This window comes from Jatropha curcas, chromosome 1, assembly GCF_041381405.1.
Source record: "Jatropha curcas cultivar XTBG-Jc1 chromosome 1, XTBG_Jcur_1.0, whole genome shotgun sequence".
NCBI lineage: Eukaryota > Viridiplantae > Streptophyta > Magnoliopsida > Malpighiales > Euphorbiaceae > Jatropha > Jatropha curcas.
This window is the reverse complement of record NC_143151.1, coordinates 6,133,095-6,154,608: the sequence shown is the minus strand read 5'-3', so window position 1 is coordinate 6,154,608 and position 21,514 is coordinate 6,133,095. Positions and strand designations below refer to the sequence as shown.

The 21,514-nt window shown below is 31.5% G+C and overlaps 1 protein-coding gene and 1 long non-coding RNA gene across 4 annotated transcripts; both read right to left on the bottom strand.

The window, feature by feature from the left end:
• Positions 1-2,370: 2,370 nt before the first annotated feature.
• On the bottom strand, positions 2,371-6,638 carry LOC105637341 (UDP-D-apiose/UDP-D-xylose synthase 2). Of its 2 annotated transcripts, XM_020680601.3 has the most exons (9): positions 6,186-6,638; positions 5,954-6,046; positions 5,651-5,758; positions 3,857-3,971; positions 3,647-3,780; positions 3,446-3,547; positions 3,217-3,309; positions 2,988-3,123; positions 2,446-2,891 (listed from the first exon to the last, which is right to left on the bottom strand). In XM_020680601.3, exons 1-9 carry the CDS (start codon positions 6,456-6,458, stop codon positions 2,779-2,781), a joined length of 1,167 nt encoding a protein of 388 aa, XP_020536260.1. In that variant the 5' UTR covers positions 6,459-6,638; the 3' UTR covers positions 2,446-2,778. The 2 variants fall into 2 exon arrangements, with proteins under 2 accessions (XP_089580422.1, XP_020536260.1); XM_089724296.1 differs by lacking the exons at positions 3,857-3,971; positions 5,651-5,758; positions 5,954-6,046; positions 6,186-6,638 and having other exon boundaries at positions 2,371-2,655; positions 2,760-2,891; positions 3,647-3,799.
• Positions 6,639-11,430: 4,792 nt separating this feature from the next.
• On the bottom strand, positions 11,431-14,246 carry LOC110009897 (uncharacterized). Of its 2 annotated transcripts, none has more exons than XR_016322468.1 (2): positions 12,212-14,246; positions 11,431-12,106 (listed from the first exon to the last, which is right to left on the bottom strand). It is a non-coding gene; the product is annotated as an uncharacterized LOC110009897 (long non-coding RNA). The 2 variants fall into 2 exon arrangements; XR_002284759.3 differs by having other exon boundaries at positions 14,045-14,246.
• Between the last annotated feature and the right edge of the window lie 7,268 nt (positions 14,247-21,514).

The following is a 21,514-nucleotide window of genomic DNA, read 5'->3' as shown; positions in this document are numbered from 1 at the left end:
TTAGTCCTTTATTTTCATCCTAAAATGTTTTTTTGAATTTTTTCATCCTAAAATGTTAATTCTTAAAGTTTGTTTTTTTAAATTTTAATATGAAAATTTCTTATTAAGTTTAAATATTACTTAATACTTTAATATGATTTATAATTGAGTAATATTTGTATTTTTTTTTTTTTGTAATATAAGAATTCCTTCATAATTTATTGATATCCTTTAGTACATTTATTATTTTCATAGCGGCTATGTGAATCTCAAGCCCATGGGGCCTGCCCACCTCAAGAAATTAAAAAAAAATCTTTATGAAAAAATATAGAAAATTCATGAACCCTCATCCTATGTTCATACTGAACATGAAGATAATTGGCAATTAGCTATAAAAAAAGAGTTTGATGCACTTGAAGCTAATCACATATGGTAAATAGTTGATTTACCCAAGGGCAAAAAAGACCAATAGGTTGGTTGTAAATGGAATAAGAGCAATATTGGTCTTTTGACATTTTCAAAACAATATTGAAATTTCCCTCATGAAATAAAAGCACGTTGAAACCTAAAGTGATGATATATGTTATATGAATGTGCGAGAAAGATTAGAAATGTAATTTTAATGTTGGATTATTTGCCTAATAATGTAAAATCATTTCAAGAATTAATTAATTTATTTTTTGAATCATTAGTTAAAAATTTACCAAAGCAAAAAGAAAGAATTAGAGATTGAAAGTCTTTGGTGTTTCATGGATCATAGCCAACCAATGAGTTTATTCAGATTTTGACAAAAATAATAATGGTGAAATCTATGGAAGTTGCCTTTCCAACTCAAAATAGAAAATTAAAGAGAAATCCACTATGCTGTAGAATTGGCAAAGGAAAAGTGTTGGGTATATTTATTTATTTTATTATTAGTTAACTGTAGTCTTTGTTGAGTTGGAAAATATAACTGCTCATGCTGATGTGGCATAAGTATACGTGGGTTAGTATAGGAGCTAATGCAGACAAGTATACAGCTAGATATAATATAGTTAATATTAGATATGAGAAGTTAGAAACTCATCTGTATTTTTTTTCTTCTTCTTCGTACGATACAGATTAATAAAGATCTATTTTACAATTTTATAGTTTCTCTTCAAAAATTTCAAACCCTAACCGATTAGGAAATTTCAATTTTGAATTGAACCAAAATCAATAAGGACAAGCCCGATCTCGATTTGAACCCTAATGGTCTGAAATAAGAATCGGTTGAAACTGATGGTTCTGATAATAAAAAAAATAGAAATAGAACTGCTCCCTGAAACTGAATCAATGTTAGGAGTTGTGCCTAAATCATGCAAAAACAAAAACCAATAGGCTTAAAATCAGTCCGAAACCACCAGTTCAATTTAGTGACGACCTTAGGAAATGTAAGACAAATGAGCTCTCGGACAAAGAGGGAAAAAAAAGCCTTTTCAGATTTAGGTTTTTCCAATTGAAGATCGCGGAGTCCTTTACAATTACAAGCATAAGAGCCTGAGAAAAATTACTGGGGTTTGATATTGGAAAAAGGAATTAAAAAAATTATATAATTCAATTTATTTATGGATAATTTAAGATCCTGGAAACCATGTAAAAATTTTATTATTTCGCTGCAAGTTTTTTGTATTAATTTGTATAATAATTTATACTAGTTCTAATTTTTCAGAAAAATTAGTGAAATTCTTGTTTCGAAAAATTTGCCAGAAGTTCTATTCTACTCTCGTATGACCAGCAAGCCGATCAAAACTGAGATATCCAATCACGAAGTGTCTAGCGGCATCCTAAATTTAGAATTGGACAATTAAATTTTAATTTTGATGTTTGGTGTATATCACAAACATGCATTGAGTGAAGGAAAGTTTGCCAATTCTTGGATTGAATCCAGAATTTCAATTTTAGATTGGTATCCAAATATCAATTTAAGAATCAAATTCTAATTCAAGAATTTCAAATTCAATCTATACAGACGCCAGAGAAAATCAATGAACAAAATTATTTACAGATTCAAGAAAGCAAAACGGATCTCATACTCGATAACAGCTCAGAGATGTTCAATATCACAGCAACGAGATATGTGAACAGTCAAATGGAAGCACGTCCAGAGAATGAAACGGTGACATCAAATAGCATATGCAGAGTTCCAACAGTTAAAAATTCATTAATCTTAATAATCTCTCTTTAGAATGGAAAACATCAAAGTTTTACACAAGCTGCAATCGCTAAAGCGCCATTAACTAACATTTGGTCCAACTATTTATCTCAATCTATTTTTCTTTTTTTTTTTTTTTTAAAAAAAAACTATGTGAAAATCATTTTTCCTACGACTTCAAATTTTGGAAAAGGGAAAATGACATCGAGCATGGAAGCTTGGAAATAATAAAAATAATAATTTAGAAAGTAACAAAAGTTTGAGAGGGTCAAACAAATTAATACAACGCATCCTGAAAAACCAGAACAGAGGGAATTGCCATTCAAGCCTCTAAAGAAACAGAACAAACTTTGTATACTGCCTCCATTATGTCGTAGCCCAAGCTCAAAAGACAAATTACAGCAACAAAATATACTTACCTAATAAGAACCTAATAATTCTTCTCATGAATAACATCTGAAACACAAGGTTCATGAGCTACCGCGAGCCATTGACTATTGACACTGGAAAGACAAAAAATTGTAGTGTATATTGAACCAACCGCTAACAGATATTTAAAAATTTTCCCTTAACAAAGAATTTGAACTCATGCTAAAAAACAGCCTACCCAAGGATTCCCCTTCTCCTTAGCTGGATGTAGGTTTTGCCATAACCTTCTTAATTGCCTCTGCATATGTCCTGTGTTGATAAGTAAGGGTTGATTCAAGCAAATCCCACAGTGATGTCTTAGGGTTCCAACCTGCCATACACACAACCAAATGTCAAATTAATAAGCTTGATTCTTCAAAATGGAAAACAAAAAAATTGAAAATGCAGCCAAGGAACCAATTAATACCAAGTTGTCTATCGATTATGGTCATGTCTGGAATTCTTTTGTCACTATCATCATATCCCTCACCATAAAATTCCTTGGAGGAGATATCAACTGTTGGTACATCCAGAGCAGCTTCTCCGCTTACCTTTGAATAGACCTGTCGAGAGAAAGCACATTAACTCCAGGATATGAAGGACAAATCCAATCCAATAGTTACTAAAGAAAATTGAATTTTCTGGATAATCCCCACCTCCGTCATCATTTCTGCAAGCTGCCTGACAGTAACTTCATTGTGAGGATTTCCAACATTAAAAATATGACCACTAGCCCGGGCCGGATTTTCCTACATAAATATAATAATATTCAGGCACACCTAGTTTGGGACTAGGGCTTGGTTGTAGTTATTGTTGTGCAATCAGGTGCACCTTAACTGAGAAAAGTACACAAAAGGACAACATAAAAAGACAAATAGTACATACAATCATCAAAAGAACAGCTTCAATGGCATCCTTGATATAAACGAAAGTTCTCTGGGATTGTCCACCATCCACAAGCTTGAGTGGTTCACGGCGCAGCAGAGCCTGGTCCACAAGAATGAAGCATCACAAAAAGCACCAAAGTATGGTAAAATTAAACCAATTCTATATGATTCAAATTCATGGCAGGAAAATTAGACTAACATTGCTGAAGCATGCTAGAACTCTGGGAACACCCTCACTTGGGCCATCAATTCCAGGAATGAAGTCCATCCTAGGTCCAATCCAGTTGAAAGGTCTCACAATGGTAAACTCAAGGCCATTCTCTGCACCCTCGGCTGTAATCAAGAGTCGAGAAATTAAAAAAATGTTCTATCTAAAGAAACAGCCAAACAAATAGACAAGATAGATTACCATATATAAGCCTCTCAATCAATTGCTTTGCACAGGCATAAGACCACCTCTGCTTCTCAATGGGACCGAAAATGCAAGGAGATTCATCTTCTTTGAGTATGTAGTAGGCAGGATCCTATCATAACATAGCACAGTTACAACTCAAGCTCATTCCAAAAATAAGAAACAAAACCAAGCAATCCTCAAACAACTAACAAAAATTGCTTTCAATTGAAAATACTGGCAAAACAGATAATAATATTCATCATTCATCAATGCACATTAGAAGTATCTATTGGTGCTAAACTTCTTGATGCGCAAATATGCTTGTAGTAGCAATATTGATAAGAATAAAGAAGGATGCTTAATGGCATTACAAATATCTCATATATGATAAATGAGTTTGCAATATATCTCATATATGATAAATGAGTTTGCAATATACACCTCAAGAATAAAATATACTATATACTCCATGCAATTAACTAGAATACCTAGACAAGCAGATCTATGCCACCTGAATCTATTTACCTGCCGATGCCCAATAAAAATCACTTTAGTGGTGACTACTCAATTATTGAAAAACAGAAATGATTCAGGAACTTGCTCACAGATTGTCACTGCTACAGAAGAACATAGAAGTCCTTCTGTCCTCTGGCACCCACATGGAAGCAAGAATGCCACTAAATCCAGGAATCTAGCAGTGTGCTCCATAGCAACAGGACTAACCAAAAACACAATTCAGTAACCCCCCTTAACCCATCTCTCACGTTTTGCACATATTCTCCAAAGCAAATTTGCTTCTTTCCTTAGTCAAGCATAGTGGTAATAGTTATTTAAAGACCCAATGATGCATATATCTACAAGAAGCAAGGTCCCAATCCAAGATTCAGTAGATACCCAAGAACCGCCCCGTAAAACAAGTACCATGATATTACATCAGCTCAGAGCAAGTAATTAATCAATCTAGAATATGTAAATTGGAGAGTTAATTAAGGATTCAAAATGTGTAAACTTGCTTGTTACCACACATAATTGGAAAAATCAGCCAAACCACAGTCAAATGGGAAGATCATAGGCTTTAAGGAAAAATCCTTGTCCATAATAAATTCAACCTCAATTTCCATATCTTTCCTAATCTCAATAATACAATATTCAAACAATCCATCAATAAATTCCAACACACTGGGTCTAATATATCATGATGCAACACCAAAAAGGAAGGGCCCCTTCTTGTACCTTTTGAATCAAACCGCTATTCTTCAGCAGAAGCCAAACTCAAAACACTAGGGACATGCATCAAGAATAAAATTACAAGGATATCCAGTTGGTTTTGACATATCCTGGCTATACGAGCCCCAAGATGTAATTTACCTCTAAAAATCATAATGCAGCCAATGAATAATACTCATTTACACCTTCCATATAGAAGAGGTCTCGAAAACGTTTGATTTATTTGTACAATTAAAATCAATGAATGATTGCAACAAAAAAAAAAATAAAAAAAAAAAAAAAAAATAAAAAAAAAAAAAAATATATATATATATATATATATATATATACACACAAGAGAATAGAGAGGTTCTTATCTAGATTCATACATAATTTTAATTGCTTTTACTTCACAGCATTTCAGATCAACAAGCATTTAGTCACCAAAGTTAAATTATGTTCACAACAAAGACATCCTTAACTGATGCCACCCATAGATGTTACTAAATGGAGTAAGCTAACACAGAAAAATCCTAATCATAAAAAGTCGGCGAGCTACCACGGCACAAACTAAACAAGTAAAAAGGGAAAGCGAGAGCTCACCTGACGAAGAGGGCTATCTTTAGGAAGAAAGCTTCCAATAGTTTTTCCATACACCTCGCAAGTGGAGAAGTGAATTAGACGCTTGTTGTTCTCCGAACAGTACTTCACCTACACGTGTAGTCATCATTGCAAATCAATATCACATCAACTTCAACTAATTTCAAAAGTTCTAATAATCAAATCCTGTCAATTTCAACTTGATCTCTAAGATTACGACAATAACATTTCCGAATGTGGACGTTATTCAATAAAAAAAAACAAGCGTAAATGACAGAGAATTCAAAAAGGAGAAAATGAAAGTACCACAGGGAGCGCATCAATAAAATTGCTGTAAATCGTGTCTAATGGACGTGTATTGTAATCGGCCGGTGTACAGATCGCCGCCAGATTTATAGTCTAAACCGCACAAATCCGCCGCATTACAACCAAAATCAAGCAAAAATTAAGTAACGAGAAAACAAAACCACGCAAAACGCAACAGTTAACTAAAAGCAAGAAAAAGATAGAGAGAGAGAGAGAGGGGGGGAAACGGTACCAGATCCGACATCTTGATTAAGCCTTCAAGACGAGAGTCATGCTTGATATTGAGGCGGTGGAACTGGATCCGGTCCGCCCAAGTGAGTGTTTCCGGTTCGAGAAGGTGCTTGATCTTGTCGTTGTACACATCAAGAGCGAGAATCTTGTGCGGTGTCTCATACAATATCTTCTCACACAAATGAGACCCTATGAATCCTCCAGCACCGATCATGCATATCGTCATCGGCTTTATCTGCCTTCCGTCCAGATCCACTCTATTAACCGTCGCCATTTTCAAAAATACCAAAAACCTCTAGCGTAAGAGACAAAAAAAAAAAAAAACAAAATGGAAATGCGGTTTTATGTGCCTATAAACGGCGGTGGAAGCTAACGTACGCCTAGATGGGGAAGCAGATTTTTGGATGAGCAAAGGAAGCGATGATGTATGTATAGGAAGGGAGAGATAGAGAGAGGAGGGAAAAAATAGGAAGATATCCAAGTCTGTGACACGGGAGGACTACATTCATTGGGGTAACGGGACAGATTTTTTTTTTTTTAAATTGTACTCGCGAGTGTAGTAGTTTGATGGAAAATCGCTGTAGATGACTGCCACGTGTATATATACAGTAGTACTATTGCCTGTGAAGTAGTAAAACTTTTTTTATACGGTGACAGGGATTTGAGATTGGATCGGAAGACGGTAATGAAAATTCTAAAATTTCTAAATTCTATCCGTGTCTCCTACTCCGTTGCCATTTTTGTTTGACAGCTATAAAAATTCAAGGAATGGTAGATCTAAGGGCAACTTGCTACAAAGTCCTTAAAATTTAATTAAAATTATTATTTCATCCCCTATTGTTTGAAAAAATTGTTATAAAGTCTTCATATTTGTTTTATGTCAAATTTTTTAAACAAAAGACTAACTAGTCTTTTGGTACCATAGGTATCTCTAGCCAACTGAGTACGATTAAATCTTGTTCGCACCACCGGCCATGCTCAATAAGGGTAAGAATTTGCTTCATCTATGAGAGTTTAACCCTTATTTCATTTAAGGAAAAAAATATTGAATAACTCATCAACACTTATTGGAAATATTAACTAAATGTTACTCGTGCCGGGTCAATCCATTAAATTTGAGTATTTACTCTATTTATAAATATCAAACTCTCGATTTTATTTAAAAAAAAAGAGTGTCCAACTACTCATTTTGTACTCATTAGATTAACAAAATTAAAATTTTGAAGCTTTATCATAATTAGCAAATTAATAATTTTAGTCTAATATCATGGACTTCATGGTAATTTGGCCGAGATCTAATTGAGATTTGTCTTTTGGGAGCGACAGCTCGGTGTTGGTTATTGAAGAATTATAGAATAATAAGGAGGTGAGACCACAGTTCAGTAATGGATACCAGAATAGAATAGCTAAACTAAAAGGCTAATGATGTGCACGCGGTTTCATGTTGATTGCATGTGAATTTAACTTATATGTAAAGAAGTTCCAGTTGTTCAAATATTATTATGCCGAGGTCCCTGAATTTCAACTAATCTTAAAATTCAACCACTTTAAAATTAAAATTTTGATTTTATAGCTGAAATTGAAAGTGGTGCCACTGGTTCTTATCCTGATTTAAATTATTTTTAGAAAAAAAAAATTCTTATATTACTTAAAAATTAGGATTTTAATTAAAATTTTTCAAAATAATAATTTTGAAATCTATTTGGGTTAATTTAGGTTGAGGATTAATCATTTTAGCTGCTTGGTGAGTCGGTGCCTTTTTTTTTTTTTTTCTCTTTACTCTTGAAAGTCTTTATCCTTAGTTGTTTTCATAATTCATCTCATATATGACGTAATAACTACTTTCATTTATTTATTTTCTATCTTTAGTCATTTCATATTGTGGAGGTTGAGCTTTCTTTCAGGTTTAAACTCCTCCTTTGTATTCAAATATATAACCATAATTGAAATAATTATGGCAAATTTAGTTATGATTTGAATTTTTTAAATTTAATTTTAAATATTTTTAATGTTTGTTTGACTCATTAAAGGATTATTCTCATCAAATCACGTGAGAGGGATAATCTTTTAAAAATTTAAATCCAAATTAACAAGATAATATAATTAATTTTCTTTTTGTATAGAACTGCTTAATTCAGCTCGAGATATAGTCACAGTTAAAACTCTATTTATTGTAGATTGAAATCTGAAAACTCTTCCAATTTGACAAAAACCTTTTAACTATACTAATTAATTTATATATGTCAACGTCAAATAAAATAATTGAACTACCTAAATTAATTTGCTGTTAAACAAATTAATGCCTAAAATCAAATTGAATTGGAGCAATATACTTCTTTAAATCTCATTTTGATATTTAAAAAAAAATAAAAAATTAATACGTGGTATCACATGTCATTATATAAAAAATTAAAAATTATTGAAAGCGTCAATTTCCATGGGCTGTGGAGCAGGAAAGTCTATTAAGGATCTTTTGAATATATTTCAAGGTTTCTCATATATTCAAAATTTTATTAACTCTATTACAAAATTAAATTGTATAATTAAATTAATGCATATAATAAGAAGCAATATAGGGATACTTGGCATAAATATTTGGATGTAGAGGGTAAAATAAGGCAAGATCAAATTATAAAATTGTAACGTTTGGAAGATATAAAGGTATTTTAATGGCTATTTGTTTCCCATATATAACATATTTATTTTTTTAAAAAATCCAAAATGTGTATATTTTAAGCTTTCTCTTAATTTTTTAAAATTTTATTAACTCCATTACAAGTTAGATTACTTAATGCAGTTACTGCATATAATAATAATAATAATAATAATAATGGAAACGTTTGGCATAAACCTCTCTGGGTAGATTTTTTTTTTTTTTTTAAAGATTTTAGTGGGTAAAATAAGATAAGAATGAATTAGAAAACTATTCTGGAAAGGGGTTTGGAAGAGAGAAAGCTATTTTGATGGTTATTTGAAATGTTAAAAACCTCTAAAATCTCTCGTTTATAAATATATACCAAATCGCGGATAGGAAATAGATATGATCATGGAGTAAATTCAGATTAGATTTTGCAATATTCGTATTTACAAACTAATATTTATTGAAGCCAAGGATTTACATGAAAATTAATTTTTTGCTCAAACGAGTATTCATGACCATCCATCAATTAGGAGTGTCCAAATGAATCATAACAGATGATCGCCTAACACGTGAAATAAATAGGTTATGAGATTAAACGGGTTCGTGTCATGGGTGACCCATTTATGATACAAATATAAACGTATCGCGTCATAGGTTGACGCGTAGTTAGGCGAGTGACCCGTTTATTTAAGAGTAAAAAGGTAATTTTAATGTCAAATATAAATACTCCAACTAAAATCTATTTAAAATGAATTATTGTATTAATTTTTTTATTTAATTCATGAATCTTGAAGAATCTATGTATTTTATGTATGAAAATTTATTTTTAAATATGATTTGAGTTAAATATATTAAAATTTAAAAATATTATAAGCAGGTTAGTAAGTCGTACACAGGTCAATATGATCCACTTTACCTGTTTACTATATTAGGCCGATTACACACGTTGTGTATGGATCAACACGACCCACTTAATCAGTTTATGGTATTAGATTGGGTACACATGTTATGTTCGTGTCACTTGTTTAATTTTCGCATCGTGTTCATGTTGATAAATTTGACATGATTATTAAATGAGTAGTGTTTGTGTTAACTCTAATCGTGTTGCGTATTATACGAATTCATGTCAAACTCGACACTCCAATCCGTTTTGACACCCCTCGGAAAAATATAGATAAAACAATAACAAATTTTTAAAACAACCTTTTTGTTATTAGCTTGATGAATTGGTGGTTTCATATACATACTGTAGGCAAGTCTTATCCTTCGTCGCTCTATATTAAATCAAATTTTTATACATATGTGTGTATGCACATGCACAATAGACCATAATAAATATACCAAAATCTTATTTGTAAATATATGAAGCTTTAATAAGCATAAGACCCTTAGCACATATAAATACAAGGCACAACGTATATTCAGAGGATTCAGTAACAATTTATCAAATATACATTAAATACCCGAGTCCGCCGCTCAATAATATAAACTCATATTCCACGCTCGAACAAGACAACCACTATACGCATTCTCTATAAAAATTATCATCATTCTCTTCGCACAGATACTTAAGCTTTACTCCATTCGTCCCATATATATATATATATAGTTTGACTTTCATATAGATTAAGAAAAGCTAGTTAATATAATTAAATTATATTTTTGTTTAGTTTTTTCCAAAATTATCCCTTTATAATATTAAATGATATATGTACAATTGGGAAAAGAGACGTACATTAAATAGGGGTATATTAAGAAATTACGTAATAAATGATTTTTCAAAAATGTGAAATAGGTACGTACAAAAAAAGGAAAATGAACCTATATATATGAGACGGAGGGAGTATTTTATTTTTTATAAATATAATAAGTTCTTATCATTTTTCTCCATATTATCTTTTGTTTAACTTTCTAACTATCAATATGTACTAAATAGTTAGAGTTTTTTTTTTTTTAAAAGGAAAACAAATAATTGGATTGAGTCAGGTAAGTTTGGATCGAGTTGTACATATATTTATTCGCTCCATTTATAAACAAATCGGGTAAAACGAGCATTCTTAGTTATGAATGGTTAAAAATTTTTTTTTCCATATTACCATATCTATTTTTTTAAAAAAAAAATTCCAAATTGGGTTTAATTTAAATTTTTTCTCATGTTTTTAAAATTTTTAATTCAGTTAATTGCATATAATAAGAACCAATTACGGGAATATGTTACAAGAACCTATAAAATTTTTAAAAAATGATGTAATTTAGAAAATGCTGAAAGGTGAGCATAAATGAAATTATTAGATTTGATCAAATTAAATAAGTGAAATAAGGTGCATTTAAGAAAATTTTGAACTATATTTAAACATTTTTCAAATTCATCTGCTTTACTATAATTCAAGCATGAAATAATCAAAGTACTCTTAATTAGATTGGCTAAACCATTGTTTTCACCCTCACCTTTTCGAATAGTCTCATTTTTACCCTAAAATGACCTTTATCCTCTACACACCCCAAATTGCACTTTTCGTTTTAATTATACCCTGATTTTAGAATTGGACTTAATTGAAAAATAAAAATATTAATTATGGGGCCCACTTCTACATTATAGGCTAAATTAACCCAACACAGTACATCTTTTTCTTTAATGACTCATGTACATAGTCCATTAGGCCATGTCTCATGTAGTGGATACATGAAATAACATGACAACAGGAACTCCTGACAATTGCCACACTCTACATGAGCACTCTCTATCATCCAATGACACAACAAATACCAGAAACTTGGACCTGAAACTTATTCCCATCGGATGGTCTTGACACACAACATGAAGTACCCAGTTTGGCTTTTTCAATTATCCTTCTAATTCTTACCTCATCATTCCATTTCTCAGCTCTCATCTTATTGTAGAAGTTTCTTTCCATCAATATAGTTCTAATTTCCTCTAGCATGAGAATAAGAGGCGTCGTCCTTGCTTTCACTATGTAACCATTAAATGTCTCAGCTATGTTACTAGTTACATCATCTACTTTGGGATCAATACTTTTAAAGGCTCTGCAGAACTTAGTCTTATCTTTTCTTAGAAAGTCATTCGCACCATTGACTGAAATATTCTGTAATTCCTTTAACTTCTTCTCAAACTCTGCCTCATAAGTTGAGTATACTACCTCCTAGAATGCTTTTTTAAAACCTTCTCCGTTATACACCTTCTTCTAGTTTGCATGGATGTGCCTAGCACAATTTCTATGCTATACATATGGTACAAGAACTCTAATTGCAACATCGAATCCCTGTATTTTATGGGGGAAAATAAAGAACTTTAATCATTAAATTTGTACTATAATGTTAACCTCGTAAACATATGTTAACATTTAATAAGCAATAGAGATTAATACCTTTTGTTGGTTACTAATAATAGTCAGACGAAAACCCACAGTAATCTGTAGATCAACAAATAACAATTCAAGAAACCAAAAACAGGTTGTGAAATTTTCCCTCTCTACTATAGCTCATGCAACGAGATAAATTTGGTTATTCCCATCTTTTGCCACTACACTTAACAACACCCTACTGAACATAGTTTTAAGAAAACAACCGTCAACAGTAAGACATTGTCTACAACCTTCAATATATCCCTTTCGCAATGCAGAAAACCCTATATATATTCTTTGGAAAACATTAGGCCCCCTTACATTATTCTCATCACACTTAATCACAAATGTACCTTCCTTATCTAACTTTCGCAACTCAGATATATAAGACCTAAGCTTTGCATAATGCGACTCAAGTGAGCCATTCAGCTTTGCAAGGGCTTTCTATTTTGCTCTATAACAAACACTCTTCTTAATTGTCACAACATACTTTTCATTGAAGTCCTTTATCATTTTGTCAACACTATAAGTGGGGTCTCTCTTAATCTGACTTAAGTACTCAGTTGCCAAAAAGGTCGAATTTGCTTGTCTATTCATCAAGGACCTAAAGCATAGATGCTCTTCCTGATATGATCTTATAACCCAAAATTGATTCCTAGATCTTCAACTACCATACAATCTCCATTTGCAATTTTCTATACATCTACAATCGACCTTTCTTTCCTTACTCTTTTTTCAAGTCACATTAAAGCCATTAAGCAATTCATACTACTTTACAGCCATTACAAGTTGTTCTGTGCTGCCAAAGATCAACCCAACAGCCAATTGCAGCTTCTTGTTATCACATTCAGGATCATACACATTCTTCTCTTTGTTTTTCTTCTTAACCTCCATATCACCCTCTTCACTGGTATATGTTGAGGAGAACTCCGCATCTGATTCCTCATAGTCACTAGTAATTATAGGTGCTCGATATATTGAGTTCCCATCTAAATTTACTGCAAATTCACCATCAATATTTAGTGACAGCTATCCCACGTGATTGTCATCATCTAGTCCTAAGCCTCTCTCATGATCAATAATTGTAGTCTTTAATTTTCTTTTATTTTCTCTTGCAATCAAACACTCTTCATCATCTAAGTCATCCTCCGCAATTGAACTCTCATCACTACTATCAACTACATGTGGATTCAAAAATGCCTCCTCTTCAATATCAACCTCAACACAACCCTTTAGAATTGATGCATTGATTGCATTATGATAACCAATAGCAGGATACTCATTGTATTCATTTGCAATCAATATTTATATCAGTTCTAAACTTCTCCTTCCTTTGCACAAATGGACCTCCAGGAGAAGTATCATTTCTAATGGGCCGGTTCAAAGGAAAAGCTATAGAATAAGCACCAATAATTTTCATTATAAAATAATAAAAAGTATAAATGATAAGCAATAAGGCCTGAATTAATTATACAATGGACGTGATAATAGACTTTCTTATTTCGTTATTGATAATATTGTAAACTTTGACCATGCCTTCACTTATAAATTTGTAGCTTAATTTGGGTCTCAAACAAGATTTCTAATTGGTCTCTGATAATCTAATTCATTATTAATTAGGTAAAACCTTCTATTACTGTTGTCGTTATTATTTGAAAAGTTTTCTCAATGATTAATATAATTTTTATGCAATTGTAAATTCATTCCATCGGTTGCTATTTTCCTTAGAATAACAAGTTTTTCTTCTTGTTTGGCTAATTTTGATAACCAAACATAACAGAAATGTAAATCAAATCCAACTCAGAATTTTAAATTCAAGTTTTTAGTCAAAAATTCGTAAGTAATACAAAATCATACCATTCTCTGTGCTCCTTCTCCCTTCCCATTTGAAGATGGATGACAGCAAGACGCTTTGCTTAAGTTTTGAGAGATCAACTTTATACATGGGTGGCAAGTGTTAGTTAGAGAAAGAAAGTGATAGACATAGAAGGAGAGAGAGGGAGTGGCACCTTAGATAGTTTTGTTTGAGGAGCGAAGCCGTAAATTATGTTATAGGCAAGAGAAGTTAAACGGAGCATTTTGTTTACTTTAACTATGTGGGTTAATTTAGCCTACGATGTAGAAGTGGGTCCCATAATTAATATTTTTTATTTTTCAATTAAGTCCAATTCTAAAATCAAGGTATAATTAAAACGAAAGGTGCAATTTGAAGTGTGCAGAGAACAAAGGTTATTTTAGGTTGAAAACCAAACCATTCGAAAATGTGAGGGTGAAAAAAATGGTTTAAGTTCATTTAATTTAATGCCCATAATCACTGATATAGAATACCTTTTTTGTAATTAATTAGATGTGATTAATTGATTAATTTATTTGGATTAATCGCTGTTTACCTTACATTGTTATCTTGGAGAAATTTCCATAGATAGGAAGCGAATAAGGGTAACTTTCATAAGCAGAGAGCGTATAGAAATTAGAAGACGGAAGCACTGATGTGTCGTGTCAAATTGCAAGCGTGTCATGTGAGTGGCTTGCTACTAGTGAGCTGTATCTCTTATATCCTCACGTGGCTCATATTTTATGTTTTTGCCACACTTAATTTATTTTCCACGCGCATTATGTACTCTCCAATCCCAAAGGAATCTTATGTTTATGTTGTTTATTTGTCAGGGAATTAGCCTGCAATTTTATTTCATTTTGAGGAAAAATTAAATAAAATCATATGCCCATTGCAGCTTAAACAAATTTACAATAGTTTCTATTCCAAACTTTATTTTTATTGAATTATTTAGATTTCAAATAAATTAATTTAATTTGCCCACGTCTTAAATCCATTGATCCTACATATTTTTAGAGAAAACACTAATCTTAATATATAAAGTCAGAAATCAATTAAAAATTATTACTCTTTTTGTCTTATAATTTTTATCATTATTTGAGTTTCACACATTTTAATAAATTTTAATCAATATAATTAAATTATAGTTTTATTTTTTCTCATATATTCTTGTATTCACAATCAATTAAAATAAAATAATTTTTTACTAAATATTATTATTGAAATCATCAAATTAAATTTAATAACTAAGAAAATTGTATAATATATGAGAAAAAGATTAAATGTTGATATTTTAATTTTATTTAAAATCTAATATATTAGTTTTGAATAATATATACACGGCTAAATGAATATATTAAACAAGTTTAAAATAATAGATCTTAAATATTATTTATGAAAAAAAGTAAAAAGACAATAATTTTGGAGAGATAGAAAAAACAAAAAGAATAATAGAAAATGATACCAAATAAGGAGTGGAAATTTTATAATTAAATATTATGATTAAATATCTCTTTCAAAAATTATTATAATTAAATATAAAAATATTAAATAATATATATTTTCTCTGTATTTATCTATATTCTATCTTTACATATTCTCAAATATTTATCCCCTTAACTTAAGAGATATTTACCTTTTTTTTTTATATTTTCATTATAGATGATTTTAAATTTTAGAGATAACTTTTTTTATTTTAAAGGAGGACAATTTTAGAAAAATATAGATATTTTATATATTATGAGAATACAATTAATGTGTTTTTAAAAAAATTGACATTACAAATATTTTGAAACGGAAGATATATATATATATATATATATATATATATATATATATAGGCGGTAAATGTGACGGCTTGGAGCATACAATGGCCCCACGTCATGCATGATTTTAGCAGCACCGACACACATCAGGTGAAGTTAGTCCACGCTCGTACCAAGCGCGTGTTAGTGAAGTCAGTTAATCACCATCGATGTGATATTGCTTTCTAATTTGTTAATAGCGGTTTTTTAATGGCACCGACAAAAATCTGTTCCGGGTATTGCAATAGCCGTATTTTTGTGTATGATACTCTGCGTGCTGACCTTAGCTCACCTGCTTCTAGTGGCTTGTAGTGGTTGAGTGGTCCTATTTGGGCTTCTTAATTATCTAACCCACGGGTTCTGGGCCTTGTCGGCTTGTTTAGTGTTTCAAGTCTTGAAGAATGCGCATTCTCGATGAAAGGAAAAGGACAAATGATTAAAAAAAAAACATCCATTTTTACATTTTTTTTAAAAATAATTTAATCAATTTTTTATTTTAATTGATATATATATATATATATATATATATATATTTATAACAATGTGATATGATTGCCCTCCAAATTCAGCGGAAATAATCCACTAATAAATAAAAATAGCGCTCAAGTAGTTAAAAAACTCAATAAATTTCTTTATTGAGTTGTTAATGGATTTCTTAATGAGAGTAAATGTATTACCCATGAAACCCACACTATCAAGTTTTAATAACCATATTTACTAAATTTGAATAGTACTAACATCAAGGTCACAATTGTTATAAAATATAAAACATAAGGTGTCATTTGATAAAATTAAAAAAATAAAAATTATATATAGTATTGAAACACCCTGAATTTTTATTTTCGAAACATTTGAATTTTTTATTAAATCAAAATTTGAATTTTTGACGGTATGGACTGTAAATAGTGAACAATCTTAATTTGAGTTCAAGTTTTGCAAATTGGGCCCAAGCCCAAATATAATGTCGAAAATTTTGAAACCGAGAACAGTTAAATTTTCGAGTAATAAAATGAAAGTTCAGCAATTAATCTATTATGTATATATATATAAATTAATTGTCCTAAATCAAATATGATTACTAACTATTTTTATTATTATTATTATTATTATTTTTATTTAGCTAATGGAGGAAATGTTATGAAACCTAATTAAAATAAGTAAAATAAATTGAACCGGACCCGAAACGCAAATTGATTATTCGAAGACCTAGTGAAAAACCCTGTAAACTGAGTAAAATCGAGCCGAATCATTAAATTAGACCAAACCGGTTCGAATCGAACCGGAATGGTCTAGAAGCCCAAGATTTTTCTTTTCTTTTTTCTTTTCTTTTTCTTTTTTTTCCTTTTTTTCTTTTCCCTTCTTCTTCCTTGCGCCAGCAACAGCGCGCGACTCCCCCTCTCTCTTCTTCCTCCCTCCACGGACTTTCCGGCTACCTTGTCATCACCAAACAGCTCCAGTCCTCTCCTTCATCGACGGCGAGCTTCTCCCTCTCCTCCTTCGTCTCCGATTCCGGCAAAGCATGGGAATCACGAGCGAGTCGCGATTCCATTTCGCTCGAGACAGTCGCGTCTCCGGCAATTGTAGACCAGTCGAGCGGTCCTTCTCATCGGCGACAAATCTCCGATCTCTCTCACACTTCGTGTCGGCGTCGTTAGCGCAGCAAGGGGGGCGCTTGGGTTGCGTTAGACCGATTTACACAGCCCCCATTTTCTGCTTTTCTTTCCGTTTTCCGGCCAAATGAGCTACTGGTTCAACAAACAAGCGTCAGATTTGGGCTCCCTAAGGAATTTCTAGCAATTTGGTGTGGATAACGCGAAATTCTGGGTAGAATCGACTTTCTGGCCACCGTGCACGGCTGCCGGCGGCGGCGGTCCGGTGACCGGCCGGCGACACTCCGGCGAGACCCTGAGAGGCAGAATTCTCTTCTCTTTGTGCTGATCGTGGAATCTTCGCCCAAATTTCAATTGGTACGCTCTAAGGCTCCGTTCCTAATTCTCGGTATAAATTCCAAATTTATAATAATATGCTGTGAATTAGTTGAAGAATTTTTAGGAGAATGTGAACCTAGGATATAATTATTAGAGTTGTGATTATATTAGATTATGGGTGTGTAATTAAAATCACTATTTGCTTTAGTTATATACAATAAATTTTGAAACTTTAGAATTTAAGTCCTTTAAGATAATAGTTGGTAATCAAAATGTGAAACATAAATTGGAAATAGTTAATTAGATATTTAGGTAGCCATTAGTCTAAAACTAGTTGATTATGCATAAGAAAAGTAAAATAAGTGCTTAGTCGGTTAAGAGCGGTTAGGTGTGTAATTCTACTAAGCTTATGATTTAATAAATATTCTTATATGGTTTGTGAATATGTATTAGTTGTTATTAGAAGCCGAAACATGTGTAATATATAATTTTGGTATCGAAAAACTCCGAATTTAGTTGATGATTATTAAATACATAAGCTATAGTTTTATATGATTGTTAAGGATTCATATTAAATTGTTTAACTAGTAACGTGTGGAGGTTAATCAAATACTTATTTTTCACTTATTTGCTTATTTACTTATTTACTTACTTAATGTTATATAATAAGTTGAGGTTTGACATTGACGATTAAATATTGATGTGATTATTTTGGACGGAGGAAGGGAAATTAATTTGTTTGATTGCCCGAAGGATGGGCTGGGTGTGTAATGGTTGATGGACATAATATTGCTGATATTTAAGCAGGTAGATAATCTCATTTTTTTAGGGGAGATGCTGCCTAAATTTCGGTAGAACCTATTCTAGATTTAATTAATAACATAATCAATAAGTTTATTTAGATTAATTCTTTGACTTGTTATTTAATAAATAAAGTGCTCTGATTATTTTATTATTATCATGATTGTTCATTTAATTATTCAATTAATTATTTATTTCATCATTGTTGTTTATTGTCAATATTATTTATTTATTTGTTTGCATTTGAGTATCAATGTCTAGTCGTGCATTACATTTCGATATGTAGCTGATCAATATGTCTGCATTTAATTGCAATGTTTGATTGATTGTGTTGTGATAATGTTGTGCTTTGCTGTGTGGAATTGGGATGAAGTGGGTCACCATGGGTTTGTGAGGACGGTTGGACCGTCGGCCGGGTAAATGGGAGATCGGCGCCCCCGTGTGTACTTACTGTTGTGATTTGTATGATATGGAAAACCACAGGTTGGCTTCTTTATTGGGCGTACCTGATAATCTAGGTTTGATCGCAGCCCGCAGGGTGGCCTCCTGTTGTGAGCGCCTGATGATCTAGATTTGATGGAGACGACCGGGTTGCCTCCTGTTGGTATGGGAAAAGAAAAGAGAGAATGGAAAAACAATGAGAGGGCTGGTTAAGTGAGGATTAGACTGGTCGGCCAGTATGGGGGATCGGCTCCCTGGTGCACACGTTATGAGAGGATGGGCCATGTGAGAGGACGGCTCATCGGGGGTTTCGGTGACGCCACAGACCAATTTCCATGTGATGTGATTATTTGAAGGTGATATTGTTTGTGAGTGCTGGTGACATGCCATTTGTGTGACTGGCTGCGTGAGCATATAACTAGTCGGATGACTAGATTGATATGTTTACACATTTGTGTGACTGTATGTGTTGTGCAATAATTATCACTTTAGGAAAAACTCACATGTCTTGTTTCATTTTTTCAGGAAGTAAGTTCCTCTTTAGTTCGATTTAGGTTACGTTTCTTCGACGCAAGGCACCAAAGAAATTTTCCTTAGTTCCATAATTATTTCACTATGTAACTGCATGTATAAAAGGTTATGTATATCAAACAGTTAGTGACTCCGCAGTTGTAGAATTTACTTACATTTAGTCGTGTATTATCATAGACGAAATGATTCTGTGAGCCTATATTAGAAATGAGATGAAATACAATCTTGAGGTTTATTTTTTTTTTTTTGTAATATGGGCTGAATATTTGAAATTTATATTAAGATAACAAATTTTAGTGTTCCAGGCTTATTACGGGCCTTAAGCTTACCTGGGCCCTAGTGCCGGTCCGGCCCGTGGAATCGGGTCGTGACAAGTATCAAATTGAATTTTTTATATATTGGCCAAATAAAAAAATAAACTATAAATTTAGATATCTCTTGCTACAATTGAGTATAATACAATAAATAAATATATTTTTTTCAAAATTTATAGTTATGAAAATAACTTTAATATTCTAAGTCGAAGTTTATTAGTAACTTTTGTCATATATATATATATATATACACACGAGTTGAAATAAAGGGAGTATAAGACGCTTTTTCTGTTCAATATTTTATTTTTCTTTTCTTTTGTTAGAAATTTCCAAAGTTTTTCATTTTTCTACTTTGTTTGGCCACAATTAATATTTAATTACAATATTATCTATATAAAATATATAATTTTTTTTATAATAATTAAACCTTTTAAAATTTAAATATACTTATCCATATTATCTATATCCTACGGGAAGAAGAGATTTGATTTAAAGATATAACTGATATGAAATAAATGGATGTTCTATATGAGCTAAAGTCAGTATTCTTATTTATTACGAATTCTATCTTTCTGATTTATGTAGAATTCTATTAGGGTTCCATTTAGGTAACTATATATATGTGGTTTCTCATCGAGAATAAATACGCTCTCGTATTCTCTCAATTCTCCCTTTATTTCTCTCCCTAATTTTATATTATTTTATAACATGTTATCAGCACAATTCATTCTACCACTACATTTTCATTCTACTGCTATTTTGATCAAATCACCTCTTATAGGATAATTTATGGTTTACAACAATCAAAGTTACACCCAAAAAGTTTCTTATTTGCGACAACAATCCAAGTAAAAGGAAGGTACAACGATAAAAGAAGCTCATCATGAATTGAAAATTGCTGCAAAATCATAAAATTGTAAGTAATTTTAATTTTGCAATATCAAAGTTATTATTTTATTATTATAATTATTGCTATATATTAGCATATATTATTCATGTGCTACCAATTTTGAGAATTGATTGATTTATTTCTTAAATATAACTAAGAAATTGATGTTATTATGTTTGGAGCCTATATTAGTTCTTGATCTAGAATTGCCAATAATATTTATGCCTTAAATATACTGCTGAAGTAGCAATATCAGGAGGAAAAGATTTTAAGATATATTTTGAGTTTATTTCATATCCTTTTATCATTGAGCAAAATAAAGAGTTTTTAATAAAATAAAGCTCGCCCAACTGGATTTGCTCTATTCCCTGAAGTGAATGAAATAACATATAATACTGGACATGAGATTCACTCAACTAGATCTGATGCATTCCCTGAAGTGAATGCAATAATATATGATCCACCCAACTAGATCTGATGCATTCCCTGAAATAAATACAATAATATATTATATTAAGTGTGAATAATGACAAAAATATATTTGTCATTGAGAATAAAGATCACAGTTGAAGTAACGATCTTTGCAATTGTGGTGGCCACATAATTAAGAATAAATTTTACTATCAAAGTGGTACAAGTAATGTGACATATATGGTTATTGGTTATGTACTTGTTGTACACTAAAATATTGATAGGCAAACTTGGCTTTGATAGTAAAAGAATATTTAAAAAGGCTCTAAAATAGTAAGTATTACTATCTAAAAGAATGAATTTTATGCGTAAT